This window comes from Equus caballus, chromosome 3, assembly GCF_041296265.1.
Source record: "Equus caballus isolate H_3958 breed thoroughbred chromosome 3, TB-T2T, whole genome shotgun sequence".
Classification (NCBI taxonomy): domain Eukaryota; kingdom Metazoa; phylum Chordata; class Mammalia; order Perissodactyla; family Equidae; genus Equus; species Equus caballus.
In genome coordinates this window covers 63094775-63114541 of record NC_091686.1, presented here as the reverse complement: position 1 = coordinate 63114541, position 19767 = coordinate 63094775, and the positions used below count along the sequence as shown (strand labels likewise).

Here is a 19767-nt window from a genome sequence, read left to right as displayed (position 1 = left end):
TTATTAAGTTCAAATTTTTACATTACTAGAATTTCTTAAAGGTGGCAATGGAAGCCTAAGAAATATGTTAATTGTTAAGAAGACTTTATGGACACAAAAAAGACTCTGATGGCTTTACTTTTTAAAAAGATCTCATGATATTCTGAGTATATTTAGCTATAGAAATAGCATTGCAGAACGTTTTCAGAAAGGCTCCTTCTCTGGCTCTTTGAACCAGTGCCATTTCACAGAATTTTTAATATCCTCTTTTACCTCTTCCATCCCAAAGCTCAGCAGATTCTATACACTGGAGCACAGAGGGAGTACACAATTTAGGAAAAACCTCTGTTTTTACCAGTTACCTCTGCCCCAGCGGCTATTTCAGTCATCCTAAATGTACATCACACACTGACTGAAAAGTGACATTGTTAGAGATTATAAATAATTCAACAAATGGTATCTTTCTGATTAGTATTTCAAAACAATATTTTATCTCTTCCCAACCCCCTCTTTATCTTCACAGAGGGCAGTTGCATTTGAAATCTATGGTTTCTGGCATATCTGGGGTAAGGTTAGACTAGGAATTTACCAGGCCTGTCAGTCTCTAACTTTCTTCCATATTTCATTATATCATTCCAGTTATAATTAGTTGTCTGGTAAAATTAAGAACAGTCTATTTCAGTGAATGCTCATGTGAAGATTTAACAACTTTTTGTTAGGATGACAGCTTAGCGACAGAAAGAATAAACCAGAAAGGGAAAGTCACTGAAGTAACCTTGGTTAACTCAATATTGCCAGCTCAATGGAAAATTCTAAGATGTTTGCATTTTTTTTTCTTTTGTGTTATTAATCATCAAGCACATACTTCTTGTCAGGAGATAAGCATCAGTTTGATGGCGTTCTGGCCTCAACTAGCATGTTTTGAACTGACCTGTCTCCATTACTATGGCTCCCTAGAAACTTTGCCGTTGATGAGCGTTGATTCAGCTGAATGCTTTGACATTCAGCTTGTCAGGGAGAGCTATTTTAATCATTTAGATGCATCTCCCTTCCAAGATTGCAAACTGTTGCTGCTCATACACAACATTCTATCATTTGATTACTGTGGAGAAAAAAAGAAACGAGCCTGAATAGTTACTATTACTACAGATTATATTAACCACTACAATTTACAGAATACTTAACTGTGCGTGAGGTATTGGGCTAAGCACTTTACAGGAACTGTCTCATTTAATCCTGACCATGGTGAAGTCTCACCACCTGACTTTGCATCCCTGTTCTCCACTTACCATCTGTACTACATGCAGCTCTCATCTGTAAAATGGAGCAACAGCACCTACTTCAGAGCATATTACGAGGATTAAACGGGACCATTCACACACAGTCCTTAGAATAGTACCTGTAACACAGTGAGTTCTCACAGTGTTAGTGGTCATTTTTATTACCATTTTGTAGATGAAGACATTCAATCTCCTTCACCTACTGCCCTACTCACCATCACTTCTAATTTTAACTGTCTCTGTTGCCCAGACCCAAAAGAAGAGATAAGGGAAAATGAAAAGTTATTTCTTTCAGGACTTTATTCCGTAGGTATCTGAATTCTAGCTCCACAGAAGGAAGCGCCACAATTGTGGCAGGGTAATACTTTTGTAGTATTAACCTTTAAAATTTTTTTCCTATTCTCTCTTTCTTCACAGCAGCCTTTTCCTACTCAGGCAGCTAGGCATATATGCTAGTGAATTCCTGGTGAAAGGGATGGACATGACGAATGGTAACTGAAACTTTAGACACTTTGGAGGTTTCAGAGTAGAGGGGTCATTTCTCCCAGGTTTTAACGACAGGCATTAAGGCAGCAAGGTGACAGAATCCATTTCCCATGGCTAGGCTTGTGCAAGAGCAGAAGACATATGTGTCGTATGACTGAGCAGACAGCCCTAGCTGGCCTGGTGAGTTCCCTGTGCCATGCTATGGAGAGGGAGCAGCAGAATGATCCCAAGCTCCTAGCTGGGCACAGAAGCAGAACGTCTTATAGCCCAGAGCACCACTAGGGTGTTTCCCATTGTTGCAGAAACTATGCTGTGTGGTTACCAGATCTCATTCCTTTTCGTCCCGGGCACACAGCTAAACTCTATTTCCTAGCCTCCCCTGCAGTTAGTTGGTGAAATGGGACTGACTTTTAAAACCTATATGAACCTCTATGTGCATTCTCTTCCTTTATCTGCAAGCAGAATGTATATGAGCCAGTGGAGGACACACAATTCTAGAAAATGGCAGAGTCATTGAATCAGGGGTTTTTAACCTGGAATCCATTAACAGAATTTAGGAGAACCATGACCTTTGGATTTGGAACAAAAAAAATTCTGTATTTTCATTAACTTCTAACTGAACTTAGCATTTCCTTCAATGATGAATGCGGGTGCCTATGCATAGTAGTATTAGCAATACTTGTGACTTTGTCACCAATAAAAATCACATCTTTTCATATTATATTACAGCTGTTGGAGGTATCTCAAAATATCATTTACAACCAAATTTTCTTTGAAGTAACAGTAACTATTAGACCCATTGCTAGATTTTTTATTGCATATGCTAATAAAAAGGCACATAAATAAATAAATGTATTTAAAAACAGTTTGATAACTATATTTCAATACAATTGGTTTCCTTTGTAATCCTATATGATTTTTATGCCTTTTAAAAAACAGTTTTCTCAGAAGGGGTCCACAGGCTTCACCAGATTGCCAAAGGGGGCTGTGGAACAAAAATTAAGAAGGTGTTCTAGATGGTTCCTTGGACTTCACGGCACAGGGCCCCTCTTCTCCTCTCCCCCCCACCTCCCCACACTACTGACCCACAGTGAACTGTGATGTGAGAAATAAGCTCTTATTGTGTTAAGTTATTGAGAATTGGGGGTTATTTTTTAGAACAGTTAGCCTACACAGACTAACACCCTTGCTACCAAAATGGCCCAAACAGGGCAGAGAGCACCTGAGACCTGAAAAGGTCTCTGGTTGGAAAGGCTCCAAAAGTGAATAATGAGGACCAAAGATTAGATGGGGCCAATGAAGATGTCTCAGCAGATAACAACCTGGAAGGACAGTGATGCTAAGTATAGGAAACATCTCCTTCAACTTAGAAATAAAGTTTAATTATAATAATATAAAGAAACATTTCAATTATTCCTGAATTTGGACACAGATTTATAACTGCCACACAATAATTTTCTTATGTCTTATTATTTTCTCTTCCCCTACGAGGGTGGCAGTTATTTTTGTTTCTCATAGCAGATATTAAGTGCTTCAGAATTCATCAAATTTCATATATTTATATATTTTTTTAATTGTTTTAAAGCAATCTCCAATTAGCTCTGTTCTACTTAAAATCTTTCTCAGCTAGAGTGTAACAATTGAAGGAAGCCAATAACCACAAAGATGAGATCAATATTACCTAAGTCCTTCTATAAATGAATTCGAAAATCGGTAATTATTTTAAAGGCTGGTTGATTTAAATAAAATAGTCTTGATAGAGCCCTCCAGAGTTTTTAAAGCAGGTGTGAATTTGATAACACTTCTCTCATGGCATTAAGTGTTGTTTAATTTTACCTTCACTTTACACTGTTCTGCTGCCTTTATCTTAATCTTAGACCAAATGAATCAGTCACCAGGAAACCTTCCGGTTATTAAAAGCCAGACACAAAGACTCCTCTGAGGATAGACTCTTTCTAATCTGGATGAATTTACTATATCTAAATTTTTATAATTTAGGGAACTATAAGTGAGTGAAAATAAAATGAGGTTAGTGTGCTATACAGTTTGGGTTTCAGCATTAAAATGTATAAAAAATACAGTCCGTTTATTCTTAGATGCTACATAATGTAAACATCAGCCCGTCCTGATCACTGTTGTATACCAAGCTCCAAGTCTCATGCCTGGTAAATAAAAATTTTTATGAATAAATACATTAACCAAACAGCATTTATTTTAATTACATGCAGTGTATGTCACTCATGCCTGGAGTTCGTTATGAGAAAGCTGTTGCCTTTTTCACATGTAAGGGTAAGGTGACTAGGTTTAGAAGTCAAAATTTCTAAATTGACAGCAGCTCACTGACCCTTGAAATTTTTAAGGTGTTACAAAGTTCCTTGATGTAAATTAAAGTCTTTTAAAACTACTTTTTAGTGGCTGCTTAGTATTAATATTAAGGTGTATTAGGAAGTATACTTGTTTTTGTTCTTTGACTTTTCATGTTAATTTTCACACATTCAAAAGAATAAAGACTAGCATAATGATCCCCGCAAGTACCCAGTACCGAATTTCAACAATTATCATATGTTGCCATTTTTATTTTATCTATTTCCCCATCCTCAACCTTTCCTTGTTGTTGTTTCCTGGAGTCTTTTAAAGTAAATCCTAGGCCTCATAATATTGCACCTCTAATTATTTCAGTACGTATCTCTAATGGCTAAGAATTTTTTTAACATAATACTACAATACCATTTAGTTCTCCTAACAAAATTATTAACAATTGCTTAACAGCATACAGGCTGTGTTCAGATTTTGCCTATCTGTCTCAAAAGGTCTTATATTTGGCTTATTTAAATCAGCATCCAAACAATGTCCAGAATGGTGGCATTTGGTAAATATCTCTCTAAAGGTTGTTATAAATTCCTTCCTCTGTTTTAAAAAATGACATTTATTTGTTGAGGAAAGTAGGTGATTTGTTCTGTAAAATTTTCTCATTCTGGATTCGGCTGATTGCATCATGGTATAGTTTAACATGTCCCTCTTTTTTTTTTTTTAATAAAAATGTTAGATAGATCTAGAGCCTTGTTTGGATTCAAGATGAATTATATACACACACATGCACACACACAACTATAAATTATATATATAAAATGTTCTTTTGGCAAAAATATTTCATAGGTGTTACTGTGCACTTTCTATTGCATTAGGAGGCACATATTTGTCTCCCTTTTAGTGACGTTACACTTGACCAGTGACTTCAAGTGTTTAGTCTGACCCATCATCACAAAGCACTCCAACTTTCACCTAATACTATTAGCCACTGCTGACAGCTGGCTAGATCTATTATTTCATCAAAAGCTGCAAAACTGTAATTTTATAATTCTATCATTCTTTCTGTATTTATTAGCTATAATTCTATAAAGAAGAAATTTCTTTCAACCACGTGGATGCCCTGAAATATGTCATACCAAAAAGGCAGGATAAATCTTGTTTCTTTTCCTGAATTTAATCTACTTTCAGCATAGAAACTGGAGTCCTATTAATTTTCAATAGTGAGCAATGAGTTTCCCCCAACTCCCTCTACACTCCTCCGCAGGGTCACCCGGCGGTTTTCACTGGGAACCCCAGTAGGGCTACAACGGGATGCGAAGGATGGGACTGAGCAGGCCGAGGTATGGTGCAGGGACTTAGGCTAGGAAGGGACTGGGTCAGGGAAGAGAGAATACCTTAAGCAGGCTCTAGGAGGCGGAATCTGAGTCTTCTGAGCTGTCCTGGACATCGGTGCTCTCCGGGGACTCGCTGGGCTCCTTACTGTCACTGCCACTATCGTCGGCGGCAGAGATCTTCTGCTCCTGGCAGGCCCCTTCGGAACCAGGATGTGTGCTGCCCTGAGTCTCCTGGTTCTCCCTGGAGCCCACCACATACCCGCCCTTCCTCTGCTCCAGCTGCCTTCTCAGCTCATCTGCCATCTGCGCGAGATCCCGCTTCATAGCATAAGCATCTTCGCCATCTGCATAGTATTTGGGTTCCACTTCACTGACCTGAAAGTTGAGGGTGTTCGAATAGAGGTGCAGGGCTGCCCGGTTACTCTTCCGGACGTGTAGGGACACGTACTGGGCGCTAAAGTTCTCTATCATGGCCCGCGAGGCCTGGTCCATTAGCTTCTGGGCCAGGCCGAGGCGCCGGTGGGAACGCTTCACGGCCAGCGAGGTGATATGCCCATGGGGGACATCGTCTGGGTCCTCCTCCATTTTGGCCAGGACGTAGCCCACGATCTTCCCGTCCTCGTCCTCAGCGATGTAGGAGAGCTGGGGCCAGGAAAGGCCGTGGTAGAAATAGTATTTCATCTGGTAGTTCTCGGGAAGGCAAAGGAGGTTGCAGTGCTGCATGTTCATCAGGTCGTCGGGCCGAGCATTGCGGATGTTCATGATGGCGGCGGGGAGCGAGCCGGCTGCGACGGCGGCGAGCGGGAAAGAGGTGACTGCCAAGCCCAAGGGGCACCGTCTGCCTCGAAGGCTCGAGTCCAGGGGGCCCGAAGCCGAAGCCGCGGGGCTGGACGGCTGGAAAGCGGGAGAACCAGGAGACGGAAGGGGCGGTGCTTACATGCGGCTTCCGGAAGTACGCCACCTAGTTCCAGCCAATGAAGTGCTCGCTTCATTGTGCGTGCGCGCGAGGCTTGGGGGTGGGCAAGTGCAGTTCATTTTGATCTCGTTGGTTTTAAATGTTTCGTCCTTGCGTGTCATTATTGCTTTATTTGTTTCAGTTTAACTTTTTAATTTAGATACATCTGGGTAAATTTTCACGAACTGAATAAAGCCATGTAACCAGACTTTAGATCTAGAGCCAGAACGTTACACTCACCCCAGAAATCTGCCCTCATGTCCCTTTGCAGTATCCCCTACCCCAGTGTCCCCAGAGTAATTATCACCTAAACTTCTAACAGTCTTTATATAAATGGAATCATAGTGCCTACGCTCTTTTCATGTTGCTTTTTTCCCACTCAGTATTTGTTTCAGCTACCTTCTGTGTAATTGGGAGTTCTTCCTACTCTTTTCTGTTTGATATTTCATTGCCTAAATATGTCACAATCTAGTCACCCATTCCATTGATTCTGGCCATTTGTATTATTTTGGGTTTGAGAATGGTATGATTAGTGTAGCGAACTGTTTCAGAACATGTCTTTTGTTGACACGTGCATATTTACCCAGGATTAGAACTACTGGATCAGAAGATATTATGATGTTCAATATTTATATATACTGCCAAGCAATTTTCCAAAGTGGTTGCTCTACATTCTCCTCAACATTTCGTATTTCCCCATCTTTTTCATTTTAGCCATTCTTGTGTATGTGGTGGTATTACACTGTGATTTTCTTTTGCATTTCCCTGATGACTAATGACATTGAGCACCATTTTTACATGCTTATTAGCCATTCTGTGTTCTTTTTTGTGAAGCAATTGTGCAAGTCTTTTGTTCATTTTTCTATTGGGTTGTGTGTCTTTTTCTCATTAATGTTTAAGAGGGTTTATTTTTTGGTGAGGAAGATTGGCCCTGAACTAACATCTGTGCCAATCTTCTTCTATTTTTTGTATATGGGACCCTGTCACAGCATGGCTTGAGGAGTGGTATGTAGGTCCGAATAGGGGATCTGAACCTGAGACCCTAGGCCACCAAAGTGGAGCATGTGAACTTAACCACTATGCCATTGGGCCAGCCCCCAAGAGTTTTTAAAATGTATATATTCTGGATATGAATCCTTTGTCAGATATATTTATACTGAATAACAACCTACTTTGTTGGTTGATTTTTCACTCTCTTAGTGGTGATCTTTTGACATCAAGCAGGAATTTTAAAATAGTCAAATTTGTCCAGTTTTTAAATTTCACGGTTAGTGCTTTTTGTGTCCTTTTTAAGAAATCTTTGCCTACTCCAATATCACAGATGTTCTTCTATGTTTTTGTTTTCCTGAAAACTTTATTGTTTTACATTTTTTGTTTAGATATTCAATCCGTGGGAATTTGTTTTTGTGTGTTGTGATGCAGAGGTTCAGCTGGGGTTTTTTGTTTTTTGTTTTTGGGTTTTTTTTTTTTTGCCTATATGGATATCTATTCATCTAGCACCATTAAATGAAAAAAATCATCCTTTCTCTACTGTATTGCATTGTTGCCTTTGTCATAAATCCTATGTTTCATTTTGAATAGCCACTATTTTTTGTTGTAATTTAAAAATTAGCTGTGGTTTTATTAATATGTTCTAAGATTTAAGATAAGATTTTAGCTTCTTGATGTTTTTTTTTTTGTTTTTTTTTTTTTAAAGATTTTATTTTTTCCTTTTTCTCCCCAAAGCCCCCCGGTACATAGTTGTGTATTCTTCGTTGTGGGTTCTTCTAGTTGTGGCATGTGGGACGCTGCCTCAGCGTGGTCTGATGAGCAGTGCCATGTCCGTGCCCAGGATTCGAACTAATGAAACACTGGGCCGCCTGCAGCAGAGCGCGGGAACTTAACCACTCGGTCACGGGGCCAGCCCCAGCTTCTTGATGTTTTGATCAACTCTATACATTGTAAAAGTTATTTTCCAGTATTCTTCCCATTCTGAAATTCTCCTTTATGTTATACCTCACTCCATGGACAGGGATATGTGCTTTGAGATAAGATAGCTCTAAAAGATAATCCATGGACTTCTTAAAAAAAGCATGGACTGCCAGAATTTGAGTTCACAGAATTTGAGTCACAGAATGTGAGAAGAAAACACTGTATTCTTCTATAGGAACATTGTGTCATTACTGGACTTCCTAAAACATAGGCTTTACAAATGGGGCAGCTGTGACAAAATAGACCAATTTAGAAGATTTCAAACTCACATATCAATTATTCACCTATCATTTGTGCTGTCATCTCTTTTGTTTATCTTTCTCATTCCGTGGTCCTGGAAAGGAGGATGAAGAAGATCCTTGGGCCCATACAGATTTGGGAAGAAAGGGCACTCTATTAATTAGTAAGTTTCATTTGTTTGGTTAATTCCATTTAATCCTGAATCTGAGGCCTAATCTTAGAATAAAGCAACAACAAAAAGAGTTTTCAGAGGCAACCAGTTGGACCTAGAAAGGGAAAATGGCAGTCACTTTGGCTGCAGGGTGAGCCAAAGCATTCCCAGGCCTAAGTCGTCGGGAGAGCAACATAGTTTATAATAGCTGTGTTATAAGGGAATTGTATGATATATAACAGATCATCAATGAATGAGAAAATAAACATTTTTTATACCTACTGAGGTGATAAACTCTCGTTGTTTCCTTCATTGTCCATAATCATAAACAACACCAAAGATTATAAATTCAGTTGCCGGTAAGTAAGAATAGAGAACAAAGAAGAACTTTCTATGTTCTCATGCTACTACATATTCCAAACCAACTTTTTTCTGGCCACTGATAGCGCATATCTACCCAAGATACGAGATCAATAATTTTGGGAAAAAAATGTTTGAAGTTAACTTTTGGTTTAAACAGTGGGCAGTGGCCATAAGACAGTCATGAAACTCCCCTTGCATTGAAACAGGAGCAAAGAGGCTGGGTTTAATATGTTCCCAGCCTCCTCTGTCTGCAGAGAGGAATAAAATTGCATATTTTGTTAGGCTAACATTAGAATGCTTTTGTATCTTTAGGAGTGCTGTGACTGTGTGAGGAATAGCTATAGTCAGAGAGGTGCTTAAGACCAACCTGGGGGAGGCCTCCATCAGAACAGCAGCTGAAGGCAAGGACTGACTCAGGGCAGAGCTGACTCATATTAAGCAATGGGCCGTTCTTTGTCTTCATGAATCTGTGTTCACACCTAAAACAGTTCCTTTTTTCTCACAGCATAAAAGTATACGGGCTTATGGTTACCAAGAACACTTAATGCTGATGTTCTCTACAAGGTTCTTTTAAAAAGAGATAAAAGCCTCTTTGGCTTCTTGTGACAAAAGTCGTAGCTCTGGGATGTCAGTTTAAATTGGATGCAGTAGAAGCTTTGGATTAGAAGCATATCCAATGTGCTATGTAAGCACTAGTTAGCTATACCTAACAGGGGGGACATTTGTGAAATTTAGGTGGGCCTTGGGCCCCTGAGACTGATTTTTATTCTAGAAGATGACGTCACTCCTGTCAGTTTAGGTATGTAATATCCCAAGTAATGAATCTGGGACAGGCACCGCCATGTACTTTTTTAGAGTCTTTGTAACACGGAAGGTCTACACAAGCAGGAGGATTTAGGTATTTTATCTTCCAGTGAGGGGGTGGCTAACGGAAGTTCTTCAACATCTTGGATTAAGGGCAGAGTTTCCAGGATACAAACTGTTATCTAAATTCTTTCCAAATATGGGAAAACAAAGTAAGTCTTTCATTATAGCCTCAAGGAATTTGAGTCAATGTGAAATGCAGGTCTGTGTGGCTTTTGGGTTGTGTTGGCAAAGAAAACAGATGAGAACAAAGGTCCACTGCTGTAGAATATTCAGCAGTATGTAGGAAGCAGGATAGCAAGGGGACAGGGCTGGGAATGACAGAACACGAGGTAACACTGTAGCATGTACTGCTTGGAGATCTTTAACATTGTGAATATCTCTGCTGGGTTTCTTGCATTGCCAAGTGGATGGAAATGTGAGGGATTATTTTCAAGCATTTTCTTGAAGTAAGCAGATGATTCAGCGTTATAATTGATCAGAAGGTTGTGTGTGAGCAGTCACTGCAATGATCGCTGTGTGTTTGGGAGGAGAGCTTGGAAAACTTCAGAGGGACAGACGATTTGCTTTGACTCTTTCCCCAGCTTTTCAGATTTGGCTCAGACATTCTCTCTTCTGTGCAGTCTTCTTTGACTCCCTCCCCCCGGAAGAATGAATTACTTCCTTATTTGTGTGTTCCTCTCGATCATGTCCATGTTATATGTGTATCATTTACTTTGTTCTTAATTCCTATCCTCTTTGTTTCTTGAGGATATTTTCCTGTCTTGTGAAAATAGTTATTCATCTAGGGACTAGCAAATTGCATGCCGCATAGTAGGTCTTGACTGAATGCTTATATAATGAATATGTAATTGGACGTATAAATGTATTAAGACAGGCTAAGTAAATCCTTTCTTTATGCAGTTTAAATAAATTGTATGATTGTAGTACATATTTTTATGTAATGATATCCATTATTGTTGCTTAAAGTGTGTAATGAGAAAATATGATGGTACTTATGCTACATCACTTTTTATACTTAGCATTATTTTCACTAACCAACTACATTATCTACCAAATGCTACAATGTCTAGGCTACTCAGAGATTTGCAGATCATTTTCATTATATAAAAGAAAAGTAAATTGGACATAATTTAGCAATCAGTTTACAGCTCTAAATTTCTCTTTTATGCCTTGAGAAGTGGTTTGTTCATTGTTTGTTGTACTAATATTCATTTCCAACACTTAACCCACAAACTGTTTCTCAGACTTACTTACCAGCCAGTTTTCAGGTAGCTTTGGTCAATGGAGGCCTGGGGGGAACAGAGGAGAGGGAGAGAGGAAGGATGGGAGAAGCCAGGGTGTTTCTCGCCTACTAGCTTAGCCTTGGATGATATCTTCCTGCAGTGGCTGGTTTCCTCTGTGGTTTTAGTTCCCCACTAGACAGCCTCTGATGAATTCTAATTTTCCTACGAGGCAACCATGGCTTCCAGTCTCTGGTAATAAGACTTTTCCCCTTTGTCCCTCCAGCCCTAGAAATGATAGCGGCTTCTTGGAACTGCTAATCTTCTGGTTGCTTCACCAACCCCTGTTGGCTTCTTAGCTCTTCCATCCCTTATTACCTGTGTATTAAATTTCTTCGATTTAAATTACCTAGAGTGGTTTTCTGGCTAGTCCCTGACTGAGAGGAATTATAGTAATTGACTATGTTTTTAGTGTAAATTTAAATTTTATATTATTTTCCCAGTGTGACATACAGAACCTAAATACTCCAGCCACTAATGAAAGATAAGGCAAAATATTCAGAGACAGTCATGGTTCACTGTTCTCAGACATGAGAAAGGAAGACCTCTTTAAATCTATAAAACTCCTGCTGACAGAGGTACCAGAAACCTGTTTCATCAGGCCCACATTATTTTCACATAAGCCTTGGTTGTCTCTAAGTGCCATTAGGAAGTAAGGCACTATGAGGGCTTTGGAGATCATCAGAAGTCACTTGTAGTTAGTATTGTGTCAGCAAGCTCATAAACATTAGTGCATGGAAACAGATTGGGGAGTGAAGAATAACAATAAAGGGAGAGTGATGACCAGAGCCCAGCTGATACATCTAAAGAGAAGAGGTGACTTTAAGGAATCATGCTGGGCATCGTGAGAAGAAACAACTTCCGTTCTTGGTTCAATCATTTGTTTAGCCCTGATCTTAGGCAGGCCGCTTAACTTTTCTGGGCTTTCTCTTTTCTCCTTTAGAGGGTAGAAATCTATATATCAACCCTGCTACTTTGTTTTGAGAATGAAATGGGATAATGTATATGAGAGCTTCTTGGAATGGATTATTATGATCAGATGTATTTTTTTATGGAAGAAGTTGTCTTGAAGCCCTGACGGTGCTGACTGATAGATACACTTGATGAGAACAAAAACTGGAGGCAAGGCCAAGGAAATACAGTAGGTGCAGAATAGCAGAAATTGTGAATGGGTTTTGAAATAATTAGATTAAGAAAAGTTGTACTGGAATGACGAGAAAAGCAAGTGAACAATAATCTCTATTTTTGAAAGAACACAAGAGAAAACTAATTTATTTTACATTTTCCTGTTTGAACCTTGTAAATTGTTTTGTTAGTTATAGAACCAGAGTTCTTTAAAACTTCACTGACGTATTTTATTCCATGATCCCTTTGGAGCATTGGATGCAATCAAATGTTCTCATCTGTATTGTGAAGTAGGGAGTAGAGTGATTAAGTAAGAGAAATAAAACTACTTGAGAAATTAGTCATAGAATTTTAGAGAGAAGCTAAGATGCCAAACTCCTACATAAATTGCTTTTGCTTTCCTGGTGTACAACTGGTTGCCAACATTTATAAGTGTCGTTCCTTTAGCATTTCCATGCTGCATGGTCCTGTCACTTGGAAAATAGTTGACTTAATTGTTATTATTATTTTTTCATGCTAGAATTCAACTACTTAAAAAGTGAATTCTTTCTCAAACTCAAGGAGCTAATAAGCCTTCTCAATGATTTCCTATGGGGAAAACTCAATTTGATTTTTCCAGTGTTTCTTTCAAAATGAAATTTTGCTTAGCAACCATGCCAAATATAGTTTTATTGTTGGGTCGAACCACATGATATCTTAAATCTTTTCTAGTTCTAAAATTCTGTGATGATTAGTCTAGCACAGATGACTTTTGCTGTTGTTGGAGTGGGGGTGGGAGTCAAAGAGGATGTGGTGACATAATACTTTAATATTAAGTTGGAATTCACTAAAGGAAAATCATTTCCTCTAATCTAACAGCAAATGACTGTTAAAATGTTTACACAAAAAGGAGGAAATTAGTGGATTCTCTTTCCCTCAATTGTAAGGGGTAATTCTTTGTAGTAAATAATTTGCTATCTTTTTCAAGCCATAGCAGTAACATATAAACAGTATTACCCTGTTTACACCCATTCCTGTAGTTCTAAGCTAGAATTAATTTGCAAAGTAGAACGTGTTAAAAATGTCTAGTAATTTAAGGATACACAGTAATCCTTGCTAAGTGATTATGAGAATTAAGCTTTGTGAAATCTGATTTAGCATCACTTTGCTATAAGTGATGAGAATGCAAGAGATATGAGTGTAGCTATACAAAGCCTTATTGCAAACTGTCGTTCCTTCATAGATCTAGGTCAGATAATTTGCTTTAGCCTCAGTGGTCTTCAAATTCAGAACCAGCTTTGGAGAAGTAGAACTAGATTTGGAAAATTAGTGTACAAATAGAGGACTGGCTTGCCTTTCAATATTTCATCAGGAGGATTCATGAGTTCAGGCTTGTTGAGTTTCTGAGGACCCGCTGGGGTAATTCCCCTGATTCACCATTCAAGATGCGTAAGCAAAACAGCTCAATATTATGAACATAGGTTGTGTGATTCAACTGGATAAATAATTCACCCACAATCACATTGCCAGTTAAACCCTGTTTATGATTCACTTTCTAATTAATCCAAGAAATGTGGAGCATATTTTAAGACTTTTTTTCTCCCCCAATTTTCTGCTTCTGTGTCTTCTTCTTTCAGTGTTATTAACTTGGGTTTTCTCTCAGCTACACTTCCCCAACACAGCACAGATTGAACAGGCAAAGCATACAACACAGAAGAAAGATGACACCTGGGTCACTAGTCTCCTGGCTCACTTTGCTAATCTGCCTCAACTGCCATCACTAATTAGGGTGAAGGGATGACTACAACCATGGCTGTTGCTGTATTTAAATGCACTTGGAGAGCCATACATAATTTTTTTCCATTTGATGAACTTATTACTCAATTTCTAATCTAGGAAGACAAGAGATTAACTTTCTAGAATTTGGGGACTTTTTTTCTAACAGGATTATATACTCTTAAATGGTGAAATATGTCTTCCATTATAAAAGCATGTTTATACGTATATGCAGAAGTTAAAAAATAATAGAATAAACACGTACTCCCTACTGGACCTAAGAAATACGCTAACATAAGTAGCTTTGAAGCCACTTTTATAATCCTCTCAAATTCTTCCTCCTCTAGGGGTAATCTCAATCTTGACTTGTATATTAACCATTCCTCATTGATATATGTGCTTAAGTGACACACTTTTTTAATTTTTCCTGCTTTAATAATTATAGAAAGAGTCACACTGTGTATACTTTTGTGATTTGCATTTTTTTGCTCAACAGGATTTTTGAGATCCATCCATCTTGGTGTACTTTATTGAATTTTATCATGGTTTAGTATAACATTGTATGACTATAATGAAATAGTTTACTAATTCATTTGCTACCCATGGACATTTCAGTTATTTTCAGGGTTTTTGCTTTTTTTGTTTGGTTTTTTTTGCTATTACAGGCTGTGCTTTTTTCTATTTCTGCATAACAAATTACCACAAAGAGGCTTAAACCAGCACAAATTTGTTATTTTATAGTTTTATGGGTCAGGAGTCTGAGCACAGCATAGTTCAGCTGGTTGTCTTTGGTTAGGATCTCATAAGGCCAAAATAAATATGTTGGTCAGGGTGGCAGTCTCCTCTGAGGCACAGGGTCCTCCTCCAAGCTCATTCAAATTGTTGGTAGACTTTAGTTCTTTGTGGTTGTTGGACTGAGGTCTCCACTTTCTTGCTGTCTGCCAAATGCAGACCTTTCTCAGCTTCAGGGGTCACTTATCTTTCCCTGGCATGGGAACTTTTCCACAATGTGGAACTTCATTTTTTCAAGGTCAGCAAAAGAAATATTTTAGTTTGAATCTCTTCTACTTCTTTTCAGGGCTTCCTGATTAGGTCAGGCCCACCAAAGGTGGTATTCCTTTTGATGAACTCAAAGTCAACTAATCAGAGACCTGAATTACTTCTGCAAAATCCTTTCTGCCATATAATATAACATAATCATGGAGGTGAGATCTCATCAAAACCACAAGTCTTGCTCACACTTAAGGCAAGGGCATTATACAAGATATATACACCAGACAGTGGAAATCTTGGAGGCCATTTTAGAATTCTGCCTATTACACAAACAATTCTGTACATGAACATTCTTGAATACATCTCTTGTTTATTTTCTTGTAATTGTAGGAGTTCTTTATATGTTTTCCAACTCTACTAAGTTTGGCTAAATTGTTTCAAAATGGTTTTACCGTACACAGTCACCATTAAGATAAGAGAATTTCTCTTGTATACATCTTCAGTAACAATTGGAATTTGTAGTTCAATTAACTTTCATAATTTTCTTTATTAAAGTCTTATCCATCATTTAAACTTATTCCCAGATCCCTTCTTTTCTTATTGATATTATAACTTTTGAATTACATTTACTAAATGTTTTGTTGAAAACTTTTCTATATTAATCTTATATTCAGTTAATATATTACATTATCTTAATTCTTTTAGTAATTTATTTGTAGTTTTTTTGGATTTTCTATGTGGACAAATGTGTCATTTAACTAATAATGACAACTTTTTCCCTTCTCTACCCTTATATTTTGTATTGCCTTTTCATGTCTTATTGAGCTGGCTAGGTCCTCTGTACAATGTTGAATAGAAGTAGTAATAAGCATTCTCTTTACCTACTTTCTGATTTTAAGGGTAAATCTTTTAATGCTTACCCATTGAATATGGTGTTTACTCTATGTTTTGAGTGAATATCCTTTATCAGGTTCTTGTCCTTGTCTTCACAAAATGATGTAAAATTTCAAAGGAATTCTAGCAAAACCTCAATAAAGACTTTGAGGAACTTGACACGATGTTTTTAAAATGTATATGAAAGAGCAGAGGGCTCAGAATAACCAAGACACTACTGAAGAAAAAGAAAAATATGTGGGGACGTGACATACTAGATATCAAAGCTTATTATCAGAGATAAAGAGTGTCATTTCATAATGATAAAAGATCAACTCATCAACAGGACAAGAGGACAGAGCAATTCGAAAGGTTTATGCAACTAATAACAGAGCTTCAAAATGCATGAAGCAAGTACTAGTAGAACTGAAATAGATGAATCCTCACTTATAGCTGGAGATTTCAATATCTTGCTCTCAATAACTGATAGAACATGTAGACAGCAAATCAGTAGGTATACAGAACACTTGAACAATAGTATCAACCAGCTTTACCTAATCGAATTTATAGAACAGTTTACTCCCAAACAGGAGAATCTACGGTGCACACGATATAGTTACCAAAATAGACCATATTCTGAGCCATAAAATAAGTCAATAAATTTAAGAGGATTTAAATTGTACAATGTATATTCTCTGACTGTAATGAATTCAATTAGAAATAAATAACAGAAGATACTGGAAAATACCCGAATATTTGGAAACCATACAATGCATTTCTGAATATCCTGTGTGTCAAAGAAGAAATCACAGGGGGCAATTAGAAAGTATTTTGGGCTAAATGTGGTAAAACTTAAAAAAAGAGATGTCAATGATATTTGCAATGTTATCATTGCTGGATTGGATAGTAAGTTCATGGAGTTTGCTTTGTTATGTTTTAAAGATTTAATATATATTACATATATACTTCAGTTTATATCAAAAATATACAATTAAAAGGTAAATGGAAATTTGTCTGAAATAAACACATGGAGAGTACTCCCTTGAGAAGGACTGTATAGGAGTAATTGAAAGTGGATCTGAGCTAGATGTATCCTAGGATAGATTTCAAGCTTTAAATTAAAGAGAGGACTAAATCTTAGGCTACATCACGTAAAGTCACTTGGTTAATTGTCCCTGTTTTTACTTCTAAAAACATTTGACCTTGAATAACACTTAACATACCACATCCCATGCTTGTTGCAAGTTCAGGTTCTCTGTAGTCTTTGTCAAAGAATAGAAAATGAACATATGTGCTTCATGCAGTTGCTTGTATCATTAAGCATAAAAAAAAATTCCACAGCATCTGCGATTCCTTGTTTAATTAGATCCTGAAGCAATGGCTGCAGCTGAACCATTTACTGCTTCTGTAAACCACAGAAACCAGAGCCAATAGAGGGAAGATGTTTTTCCTAACATCATATTCTGAAAGGGGAATATGATGGCAACAGCATAGGTGGGACAACTCAGAGTGAGGAACTTAGACTGACCTCTGATGTAATGGAACCAACTTAAGAGAGGTGGCATGTTCAGTTTCTAGCAGTGAGGGACATGGGAGTGGGGACAGAAAGTTACCAGTGACATAAAAGCAGGAAAGACCTAGATTTTACTAGAGTCACCAACCAAAGGATAATATCAGAAAAATGTCAGCTCTAATTCAGTGTTTGTCTTAATAAAATGAGTAAATACTTTCGTTCTTAAATCATATTTTAATTTAATATGACATATTTTTTGGAATTGTGTATGTGTAGAAAATTTTCCTGAGATATGCTTTTCAATACAAACACAACTTCAATCATTGTTAACTTATTTGACTTTTCTTTGAAATTAATGGTTACATTTTTTTATTATTGGTAATTTAAAATTATTATTGGGTAAAAAATATATGTAGTCTTCAAATAGCCATAATTGTCCCCCAGGCAACTATTTACTATGACAAAATGTTGGTCGCTCGAAATCATTACGTGTGTTTTCCTGGTCCTGAAAGATTAAAGTGTAAATAATTCTACTTTCCTCCCCAATATTGACAGACTTGTTTTTAAAACTTGATTTCTAAAAAAGATTATGTCATAAAGATTGCATAGAATATTTTTACTATCGACTATAAAATATATCTTTAAAAACTTTCAGTATTGACTGTAGCTCAGAAAAATGACATTTTCATAATAGTAAACGGGACCAGAAAAGTCAGATTTATACAACTGTTTGTTCCTACTAAACTATAAGAGGGGAAGGCTTTTGAAGAGGGTTGGCTTGAAGCACTTCATTATTTTGAATGCCCGATTAATGTTCATAGTTTTCCGTTGCTCACTTTTATGTGGGGGTTGGTCTGAAACGCAGTATATTATGCAATGGTTTTGTCATGTATCAGTGATGATATTAACAGTCTAATGCTAAACAGGGTCTGAGGAAATGAAGAGGGAAAAAAATGACTTACTATATTTACCCTGAAACAAGATTCAATCTGCCACTGTATTTAATGCTATATTTTTCATTATCTCACAAGCATATGTTGAAACCGCTACAGATGATGAAGTTAGCTGCTGGGCAGAGTTATCATCAATGCTTTCCATCTTTATTTTAATAAGAGGAACGCGCAAATTGTTTGTGACCTTTGTCAAGGGCTTCCTGGAAGACAAGAAACCTAACCACAAAATCACTAGCCTGGAGCCCTACTGAATATTCAAAACCACCTTTCCTAGAATAAAATGTCTTATAACAAAGCTATTGTTTCTCATAGAGCTTTGTCTTGACAAAAGGTCTGGGAGCTAACGGTAAAATATAATTTCTTTAAAATTATTACATGTGTAATATTTGCTAGTGGTCATGTTGGGTCTGTAAGGAAAACACATTTCCTTAAGGTCAACACATCCTTAAAAATAATAATGCCTGCTACCCCTTAGGGCACTGGAATGTTAATTAACCTTGACACATTTGTAAAACCAAGGTTCGGTAGAATTACCATATCTAATAGCAGTAGCAGCATCTATTGAGTGCTCACCACTGTTGCTGTGCTAAACTCTTTACTTGGTTATTACATATAATCCTTATGCTGGAGATAAATCCTGTGATTATCTCTGTTTTATAGATTGGTAAACTGGAGAGAGAAAGACCAAGTATCTTGCTTCAGGTTACCAGTCAGTGTTGGAGCTCAGATGAAGAAACTCTGACCCAACCGTCTGACTCGGGGTGCCTGGCTACTGCTCTGTACTGAAGAGATCTGGACTTCCCAAACTGCTATCTTTTGGAATGATCTTAGTTATTATATAAATGGTATATCTGGTATTTCTGTCGATTAAAAGGATAAGAGAGTGTGAGAAGTCTTTGTCTTCTTTGCCACACACTCAAGTAGCCTACTAAATTATAAGAACAATGGATACGCTGTGTTTCCCTGTAGGAAGATTGCATTTCCATCCTAGAGTTAGCAGAACCCATCTCTAGCTTGAAAATATTTTAAACATATATTCGGTCGTATCCAGAGTTGAATATATTTTAGATGACATTCACTTTATTGCTATGGACTAAATGTGTCCCCACACAATTCATATTAAAACTCTAACCTCCAGTGTGATGGAATTTATAGGCAGGGCCGTTGGGAGGCAATTAGGTTTAGATAAGGTCCTGAGGGTGGAATCCTCATGATGGGATTAGTGTCCTTATACGAAGAGACCAGAAGGTTCTCTCTCTCTCTTTCTCTCCCATGTGAGGACACAGCAGGAAGGCAGCCATCTGTAAGCCAGAAAGATAACTCTCACCAGAAACTGAAT

General features: G+C 37.6%; 1 protein-coding gene across 2 annotated transcripts in view; it reads right to left on the bottom strand.

Annotated features, from left to right (window-relative positions):
- The window catches only part of NAA11 (N-alpha-acetyltransferase 11, NatA catalytic subunit), a 51972-nt gene that overhangs the window by 5100 nt on the left and 27105 nt on the right, over positions 1–19767 (bottom strand). Inside the window, exon 1 of one of the 2 annotated variants that reach the window (XM_001492509.5) lies at positions 5450–6337. The exons of the other annotated variant lie outside the window; for it this stretch is intronic. Within the exon in view, the coding sequence (XP_001492559.1) occupies positions 5462–6151 (690 nt within the window). The 5' untranslated portion in view covers positions 6152–6337 and the 3' untranslated portion in view covers positions 5450–5461. Of the gene's footprint in view, positions 1–5449; positions 6338–19767 lie in introns of those variants that run through there. 2 annotated transcript variants of the gene reach the window in all.